General features: G+C 40.3%; 1 protein-coding gene across 1 annotated transcript; it reads right to left on the reverse strand.

Annotated features, from left to right (window-relative positions):
* Nucleotides 1-6,272: 6,272 nt before the first annotated feature.
* LOC120422694 (G2/mitotic-specific cyclin-B) lies at nucleotides 6,273-9,814 on the reverse strand. The gene is made up of 4 exons (XM_039586203.2): nucleotides 9,632-9,814; nucleotides 7,504-8,322; nucleotides 7,115-7,441; nucleotides 6,273-6,922 (listed from the first exon to the last, which is right to left on the reverse strand). The coding sequence occupies exons 1-4, from the start codon at nucleotides 9,665-9,667 to the stop codon at nucleotides 6,635-6,637; spliced, it is 1,470 nt and encodes a 489-aa protein (XP_039442137.1). The 5' UTR covers nucleotides 9,668-9,814; the 3' UTR covers nucleotides 6,273-6,634.

A 9,814-nucleotide genomic window follows, 5' to 3' on the forward strand; every position in this document is an offset into this window, starting at 1 on the left:
AAATTAAGCAGAATATATATTGTTTACGTTTATATCTACGATCTTAAGCAAATCGAGATTATCTGCATGTATACATTTGCCGACGGAACAAACTCTTTCTACTGGATTTGACTTTCTTGCAAACTGGTTGGTTTTCAAAATACAGCAATTCAATTGTCCTGTCTATTTTTTGAAAAACATCTTTTTATTGGCTTTTTCTAATGGATTCCTGAATAAGATTCAGATTCGGGTTACTACCAAAAACAAATTTAAAATTTAATATAAAATAGGTACTCAGGTTCGATCATCAGAAAAACTACCGAAATTAAAACCTTTTATGATTTTTTTTGTACCTCAACTGATACGTACCAGGATTTTCATATCAGAACTTATATTCTCTATCAGTAGAGCACAGTTTTGTTGTTCGCACTTCTTCCTTATCTGCATTCTGCACAAATACAATCGAATCGTTTGTTTATGTTTCTTGTTGTGTTTTCACTTCTCACACTCGGTAGTGGGTAATCCTCGTCCACTTCACTCCACTCCTTATCGTTCCACCCAAAAACCAACGCACGTGTGAACCCCACCCCCCGAGCAGCTGCAAGAGGAGGGCGCGGGAATGCAAGGTATCCATGTCCAGGCTAAATACCGGCGGTGTCCGGAAATACTGCCAAATCACTTTCTCACAACACCCCCTCACACACACGCGGACTGCGATCGGAAGCACGCGTGGTCCACCCCCACCTGGCCACATGGGCTTCCCCGGGTGGGGGCGTTGAATTCCCCACGGACGGTCTACTCGCGACGGTGGTTTGTTTATGAATGAAACATGAAAACGATCCACGCGAGCGAGATTCCGCTGGAGACAGTGCTGCAAGAATGAGAGGAATAGAGAGGAATAAGGAAAAATGAGAGAGGATAACCGAACATGCAAGGGTGAGAGCGGAAAGCGCGCCGGTGTTGGTGCGAGAGAATGTACTTTATTTATGTTGGGCTTTTATGCTACCGGAAGCACCGGAACTAGATTTAATGCTATCATGGACTGTCGTACATTGGGAATGATTACATGAATTTTCAACAATGCTCTATTCTTTTCATACAATTTTTTATACATAGTATTGTACAATGACTTAAAAAAAATCTCATAAAATCATACCACACAGAAAGCACACTCTCACGAGAGAGAATGATCTCTTCTCACGCAAAAGAAAAGCATGCTTTGCTTCCAAGCCGATGGGGACGCATGGCCTTTCAACGGTGCTACTTTTTGCCATCAAGAACCTGGGTTGCTGTTTTAAAGGGTTCTGTGCTATCCCATTCCCCAAAATAGTTTATTTATTACGTACTGTACTTTTTAAAAATTGCATAGAATATTCAGTTTTAATGTGTTAAGTGTAAACATTTCGTCTTTTTTGTGATGGTTGCTGACAAACGCTGTTTTGCCCCCTTTAAAGAAGGGAAAACTCTCTTTACTTGCACTTACTGTTGACAAATGTTTTAACATTTTTTCCCTTCGATTCATATTTATTAAATCAAGTTCGTTTCCAAGGATACTAGATGTTATCTTAATTTTTTTAGCTTTAATTTTTTATGCATGTTTCTATTGTGAAATTAACTCAGGAACACGAATATGATAACATTATCATCAGCACTTGGGATCTAAGAGGTTTCGCGAGCAAAAATTTACTGTCTCACCCAAAGCGTTATCAGTCTCAAGTGGTAGTCTTATCGAATCGAGTTGATATTTGGATGGACCATTTCTTTATTTGAGTTTGAAAAGTGTTCTATTTTTTCACTAAATTGTCAATAACTCGTTTTGTATTTAACCAATTGAGATGCTTCATTTAGAATTTTGTTGTATTTTTAAAACCCCTTTCAGATGAATGTTGAATTTTGGAATTTAATCGAAGTGAACTCTACGCGAACTTTAATCATGGCAAAGAAATGTTTTGAGAGAATGCTTCTAACTTTGTATGTTGTTTATCTTTGTTTTTACCGTTTTTACGCAACTTGGGTACATATAAAAAGGGTGCAATATGATATAACTTTGAACAAACTAGAGGAGTATAGTTTGCCGTAAATCAAATAGAAAAAGACAAAAATTAAATTTCAAAAAGACGAAACCTTGGATATAAGCATGCAGCCTATCCCACGTTTCCTCAATGTGAATTGTCACTAGAGCAAGTGGGATTGATTGTTTACATCCTATGTCATAGCCAAAATTGACCCCTGAAAAACGTGAAACTTTTAATACAAATTTGCAAAGTCACATAAACATGTCAAACTTCCAACCCTAAAATTTAAAGAGTTATGCTTTCCTACTATTTTAAGATCAATAATTGATTGGCGAACTTTTAGATTGAAGCTTGCCTAAAGGCGGATTGGGTTGTAAAGGATTAAACCCGCTGACCGGCTACGATATTATGGTAAAGTTTAGTTTGTATCTTCTTTGGTATGTGCTAATACAGCTTATCTTAGGCCCTGATTATTAGGTGGTGTTAGCGCCCTCACGCTGCTTCAAATCCCGCTTAACCATAGGGGAGATGGGGGTAAGACGGCCACCCTAAGGGAGAAGTCTCATAAAATTTACACAACAGATTATTTTGATCTCAAATTACGTACATATTGTTCTACTACTAGTCCATTATAGAAATGACATAAATTAGTTGGTCTAAAAACCAATTTTCAATACTTTTCAGCAATTTTAAAAAAATAATTGAAATCGTATATATATGAAATACGCGGGGTAAGACGGCCACCCATGTGGGGTAAGACGGCCAATGCTATAAATTAACTTAATAACTTTACTAAATCCACCCAAACACCTACATGGTTGGTTCAACAGACTTCTCTGAACATCGTAACTATTTTGGTTGAAAAAACCAGGTTTCAAATGTGAAGAAAAATGCTGTTTAAAAAATTTCATATTTTGGCTCAGTGAATTTCATATTATTGCGACCACATTTTCGCAATTCGCAATTCGCAATTTTCAGTGTAAGAACGGGCCTTGACCGATCTTATGCACTAGGTTCCCAACGAACACGCACTGCCCTTACACCTACATCTCACCCTTGCTCTGAGTCAGTACGAGCAGCACGCTAGAACACGCTTTGAGTGTTCGTGCCAGGCATGCACACCTTCTTTTCCGGTTACGCATTTTAACTCGGCCGGGGGTGGTACATTACGTAGGGTTTGATGTAAGTATAAGCGCCTAACCATTTATAGTGTGCCTAACAACTTTCATTAAAGCAAAAACTGTTTTATTTTTAGTTTGAATTCAAAAACTAGTTGTTATTTACTGTGTTTTGTTTTCTCCTGAAATCTTTCCTAGTGTTGAGTCGTGTTTTTATGTTGCTATTTCTTTTGTCGCGGTGTTTTGTTACAATTTTGGTCCTAAGCATTAACAATAATTAATAAATAGAGGTAAAAAAACAAGCTTAGATTGTATTGAGGGCAATTTATAGGCCCAAATTTGAATATTGGCCCAAAATGAATATTGAATTATTCAAATAGACAAATAAAGAAAAAGCACATGATAAACAAAATTTACTGCCAAATTAAGGATTGATTGATTGATTGATTGGTTGGGAAGGGGGAAAGCAGGGAAAGCAGAAAGTATGTTACAGCAGCATCAATTGGTAAAATAGAGTGAAAAGGCGTTGAGAAATAAGAGAATCAAATGAGTACAATCGAAATGGAGGATAGTAAACAGAGCCGCGTTAGAAAATCAGTGAAACAAAATAAACAGAAGATAGGTGGTAGATGAAATGGAAAGAAGAGAAACCCCGTTGAGCGATGTTTCGGGTACATCCACAGCAGTTGACTCAACATACTGCGAATCAAAACAATACCGTCTACAATCACAAATTACTTCCCTTTCCCACATTGTCGCGCCCCTTTCTTTTAGCCGTCTCGACTTTGACCCACGGTGGTCAAAGGTTTACGATCCGTTTCCACAGGCCACCAGCTAGGTCATCATGAAAACCAAGCCAACGTGGAGGTAAGAAAATAGGACACTTGCAAGGAACCAGAGCTATACTGTCTTGATCAAATATGATCTAACAGGACTACGGACGTAGTCAGTGACGCTCCTTCCAGGATGTTCCTCGCCTGAGCGTCAACTGAAGAGGTATCATCAGCATCATTCGCACTTGGCCTGCATTATTGCGACCACATTTTATGAAAAAATATGAATTTTTACTACAAAACAAACACAATTTGATACAAAAAAAAAATAGTTTGTGTATTTCGATTAGAATAAGTAAATCAAAATTATGTAAACAATATTAAATTAGCGATTTTTATGAAAAGTTTGATAGGATTTCATACTATTCAATGAGTTTTGCTATATCACAGTAAAGAATGTTGTCGAAACGGTAGTTAATAGCATTTTGATTAAAAATGGATAGATTTATTAAAAATGCTTTTCCTTTATCTACAAATATGTCTTAATAGTCAAAAACTGTCAAAAATATAACCTATATCAAATAAAATCTAAAAATTACGGGTGGCCGTCTTACCCCCAAATAAATTATTTTTTTAAACATTTTTTGTAAACAGTTCATCGAATTTTTTGAACTTTTTCGAGGGACATAATCTAGGGAAAACTTCAATTTAACATGAAAAAATATTTGAAGACAGAAAAACATATTGTTATTTAACAAAAATGCCTAAGTTGTAATTCATGAAAATTACATCCAGTTTCAAGTTCAAAAATTATTTTTTTATTTTGAGCTATTTTTATACTATTTTAAACAATATTTCTGGCAAAGGTGACTCCACATGCATTATTTAGCATGAGGAACAGTATTGCTGAACATTTTAGTAATATTCATTAGTATACTTCTGGAGTTTTTTTTGAAAAGGTCCAATAAACCAAATTTTCAATTTTTGCTTTTTGGGTGTTTTTAGAACCGCCTTGAGTCAGGGGTATTCAAAAACACCCAAAAAGCAAAAAATGAAAATTTGGTTTATTGGACCTTTTCAAAAAAAACTCCAGACTTATTAAAACAGTGGGGTGGCCGTCTTATCCCGCCTGGCCGTCTTACCCCCAGCTCCCCTAGAGCAAGGCAAGCCGTTGCTCTAACTTTTAACTTCTATTGACTTCTAAAAAAGGAATCAGGGCGTATGTCTCAAATTGGAAAATTTTCTCGCTGAAAGATTTGTTGTTTTTCTGGATGATCAATCTGCATAATTTGCCCTGCAGGGTGCCATTCGCTTTCAGAACCACCTGCCAGCGAACAAAACCGGACTTTTTGCGACAAGAACACTCGCAGAACTGGCTTTCTTTTTGTTCAGTGGTTTGACCATGTTTCATAACAAAATTGATTGTTTATTTTAAGACTTGAATAATTACATTGCTGTTTTTGTTATAATAATGATTTCTTAAGTTTTTTTTCAATTAATTTCAGACTAAAACCTAAATGCACTAGATATCCTAATCATTCATCCCATCCTTCAAAATTTAAACAGCACCCAAACAAGCATTCCACCCAGCGTGAATGATTCCATAAATCCCAAAACCTCAACCAGAACCAACATCTCAATCACGCCACCCAATCCGAACGGCAGCTTAATGGAATAATGACCGGATACATTGAATTAAATTTTAATTTACTGCCGCGGCACATTGAAATCTATACTCGGTGTGTCGTCGCCACAACTCGCGCATCATTACCGTTCATTTTGAAAAGTCACCAAGCAGCACCCTCCAGCCGAACACAGCACACCAACGGCCCAGACATATCAACACATATCGTCGTCGTCACTCTCCCGGCCCGGTCAACGAGATAATTTTCCATGCTCGGGAATCGAACAACTACGCGACATCCAACCAACCTAAATAAGAAGATAATTTGCTTAAGATTTATTCCGATCTGAGCGCGCACGTTAGCGCGCGCACAAAGCCAACCTTTCAACCAGCTTAATTTACACTCGTCGAGTTGATCTGCTTCTTCTTCAGTGTGTGAGTGTGATAAAGGACAACCGCCGCGGATGATAACGCGATGCGCGACAATTCCTCCGCGTTCGCCCCACCCTAATTAGATCTACATTTTTAAATGAGATAATGGCCATAATGGGGAGGGGTGTCGAGAAATGGTCTGGCAACGTGTTTGTGGGGCGATTACCGTTAAATGAAAGGCCGGGGTCGCGCGGGAGTTGACACACTCGCCGGAACGGTCCCGGTGTCGAAATGTATGGCAACAAACGGTGGTGATAATTTGGGTTGATTAGGGGATTTCATTCGCGCGTTGGATCTTGTGTGGGAATGAGTGCAAAATGAGAAGCAGAGATTTGTTTGTTACAATTGGTCAGTCAGGATGAGTTTTTATTACGATTGTTCTAATCGCTCAAGAACATTTACATTCGAAAAAAGTCGTTTGCGCTGCGCTCTTCGCGGCTGCCCCAGCTCTCGTTTCGCAATATTGCGCTTTTAAATTGAGTTTAAAAATATTGGCTGTGGAATATGCTTAAAATCTTCCTTAAAAGTAATCAAAACACTACACGTAATAAAGAGGGAATAAAAAAAACAATGTCGCGTAAAAATGCATTAGAAAAGCCTAGCCTAGAGAAAGAAGTTGGTGGCCGCGCACTCGCGAGTCGCACGGTTCACTTGTCTAAAATATATAGAGGGAAAGAGTTACGAATTGGCTAATCACTGCACCAGCTTGCCCTCGACGAGCGCGTCCAGCGAGGTCCCGTGAAGCTCGGGCTGGGTGGAAATCTTCTCAAACTTGCTCGACTGGTACTTGGAGTAGACGGCCTGGACCTTCATCGTGGGGGCGTTCTTGACCAGCTTCGCTAACCGTTGCACGACCGGCGTCAGCTGCTCGACCGTGTAGTGCGTGTAGTGTTCCAGGGTTTTGCTCCACACCTTCGACTCGTTGGCATTTGCGGCGATCGGGAACAGGTAGAGCGAGATGTAGAGAGCGGCCGCCGCAACCTGAAAGCGAACAAAGTGAAATGTTTCAAGCAACATGTTTGAAATGTTTCGCAACAGCTGGTTGCGCGCCAAAGAAACGCAAGCTGGATTTTAAAACTGGTTGCACCAACACATGCTTGCAGCGTAAACAAAGGAAGAAAGCGCAAAGCAGATGGCCCAATAACGGCCGCAACAAAACAAAGCGAATCGTACCTCGGACGGCTTGTAGTGCGCGGTGCCGTAGTCGATGCTCGCCAGCTCGATCAGATACTTTGCGACGAGATGGTTCTTGTCGGCGGCCTTGGCAGCCTTCGAGAAGCGCCGCAAAAAGTGCGTCGGCAGCGGCTTGCCCAGGTGGAAGTCCAGTACGCGTACGATCTGCCGCTCCATCTCCAGGATCTGCTTCTTCTTGTACGTGTCGTCGGTGATGTAGGCAAAGTCGCTAATCTCCGGCGGGAACAGCTCCTCGTACTTGGACGCGATGAACATGGCCGTCACGCCCACCAGCTGGAGCTCCTTCTTGGGCGTGTCGGTTACGAGCTGGCGAGGAAGAATAAAAACCGTTAGTTCTAAACCAAGTCAAACCACCACAAACATTCTACCTGCAAATATCTATCAATGATGGACACAGTCATGTGATACGTGTCAATCTCCAGCTTGAACTGATAGTGGACCTCGTTGATCCAGTCAATCAGGATGGTTCGCATCTTGTGGTTGATCTGCTTGTGTCCATCCAAAAAGTTCTCGCGAATCGCGAACGTCTCCTCCAAATCATTCAGATACTTGTAGATATCATTCACGTACTCCGACACGAGCATCGGGTTCCACGCGTCGTTAATGTCAATGTTCTCGATGCCCTCGAGCAGCTTGTGCGAGTGCGTGTCCGGCGTGTCGCGCTTCTTCTCCACGTGGTACTCCTCATCTTCCGAGCTACGCCCGGACGACGAAGTCGTCGACGCCACATCCGACGACGACGACGACGACTGCTTCTTGATCTGCTTCAGCTTAGTCAGCGAGCGGCGCGTCAGGCGGCTCTCCTCGCGCTTCAGGTTGACCACCTTGACCTTCTTGATCTCGGCGCCCTTCGTCACCTGGACCAGCTTGGGCTTGACCGTGGCGGTCGTTTTGGCCACATTGGTCTGCTTGAGAGCGGTGACGGCCGCCCCGATCGTGTTGATGCTCTTGAGCGAGTCGGACCGCGTGATCGGTTTGTGGCCGCCGACGTCCGCCTTCTTCCAGTGGGTGTCGACGCGCGCTTTGACGTTCTTGAAGGACGGTTCGCTCGGCTTGAAGCCATCCTTGCCCTTGCCGCCGAGCTCGATGTTCTTCAGCACTTTGTTGCCCAGTTCGCCCAGCACGGCACGCTTCCCGAGGGACGGGTCCTTCAGCACCTTCTTCGCCTGGATCCGGGCGGCGTCATTCTGTGGAAGGATCAAATTTAGTTGAAGATCGAAATATTACAACTTGCTTTGCTCAAATATTTGAAGTAGTCAACAATTTGCTCAAGATTTGACTGTTTTTGCCTTTCTTCCTTTAATGTTTTATCAATATAATTTTGTCTTTTTAAAAACTAATAGAAGATTAGATGTTTTCCAGGTTGAGCCAAGATTACGAAAATTAAGAACCAATACTCATGAATGATTGATTGAGATTCGTGAACTTATTCTAGGATTTTTTTAAATTTTGAAAATCAAAGCAATGACGAATGGCCAATGACGAAGTGTAAACAAACTGTGTATCCTGCTCACGTCAGTTAATGTTTAAATCTCTGATAATCGCGACCTGCGAAACTTATTTGATATTTTCTCTAAAAAAAATCAAATTTTCATTGTGTTTCAGTGAACAGCATACGTTCAGATACCTTTTCAAACAAAAAACTCCAGAGATTAACAATTCAAAGCATTTTTAAATTTGATAATTCGTAAATTGATCGAAACTGATCAAAAACCGGCATTGTTTACAACTTGCGCTTAGGACCTTATGAAAACTAACCCGAGACATTTAAGAAAATCAGGATAGACTGTTTGTTAACATTATTATTAGTTGTGTGTTTTGAGTTCCATTTCTATAAGAAACTACATCAAGGCGTAATCTTGAATGTAAACAAACAGCTTGTTCCACCTTTTAGAAAAGTTAGCATAGATAATACTTTGAAGGTTTCTCAATTCAAATTCAAATTAAAACAATAACTTTTGTAACTTGCAAGCTCTGCAAACAAAAAATAAGCGCCGTTCTTTTGAAATGATTGCTTTGATTTGCAAGGACAGCTTGCCGTCAGTCACGAATCAAAAAGTCAAACGCCATTTTGCTTTTCTATTTTATATTCCGTTACATCTCTTAATTTGCACATTTTGTCTCAGCTACAATTAATTTGAAAGATCAAAAATGTTATAAGGGAGAAATTCGTAAAAATCGAAAACATTCCTAGAAAACATATTTATCAAGTTGTTTGAGTATTTAGGAATATTCAGAAAATAAGTTCATCTAGGATTTTAACTGTTACGATTTAAAATTTAAATGACCCGTAAGCACATGGAAACAATCCAACGCAAAAACAATAGACAGTGATTTAAAAATGGTTGCATCGGCCATCGCGAAATCCCCTCTCCCATTGTTGAACTCCAAAAAAACACAAAAGATCCTTTTAAACGGCCGATGGCGTCGGTTGACCTTCCCAACCGCAGCAGGCCAGGCACTCGAAATTGAAATTTTTCCACTTCAAAAACTCACCTCGTCGGTGTTTGCGATACGGAAATGCGTGGCCATGGTTTCCTCACTTGTATTTCTTTCCTTTAAACTTTAAAAAACTTTTCACTCAAAAACTGGCAAACGAGACAAAAATAAAAATTGCAGTTTTGTTCCTTGTTTTATGTCCCGGCTGGTTTTTCTTTTTCAAAAATGCAACCCCAATCT

Source organism: Culex pipiens, chromosome 3 (assembly GCF_016801865.2).
Source record: "Culex pipiens pallens isolate TS chromosome 3, TS_CPP_V2, whole genome shotgun sequence".
In the NCBI taxonomy this organism is placed as follows: domain Eukaryota; kingdom Metazoa; phylum Arthropoda; class Insecta; order Diptera; family Culicidae; genus Culex; species Culex pipiens.

Bases quoted from the DNA above. Each gene is read 5' to 3' on its own strand.
- LOC120422694 (XM_039586203.2), bottom strand. From the start codon at position 9,667: ATGGCCACGCATTTCCGTATCGCAAACACCGACGAG. The intron at 8,323-9,631 runs GTGAGTTTTTGA...ATCCTTCCACAG, and splicing joins GTATCGCAAACACCGACGAG to AATGACGCCGCCCGGATCCA. The intron at 7,442-7,503 runs GTAGAATGTTTG...CTTCCTCGCCAG, and splicing joins TCATTGATAGATATTTGCAG to CTCGTAACCGACACGCCCAA.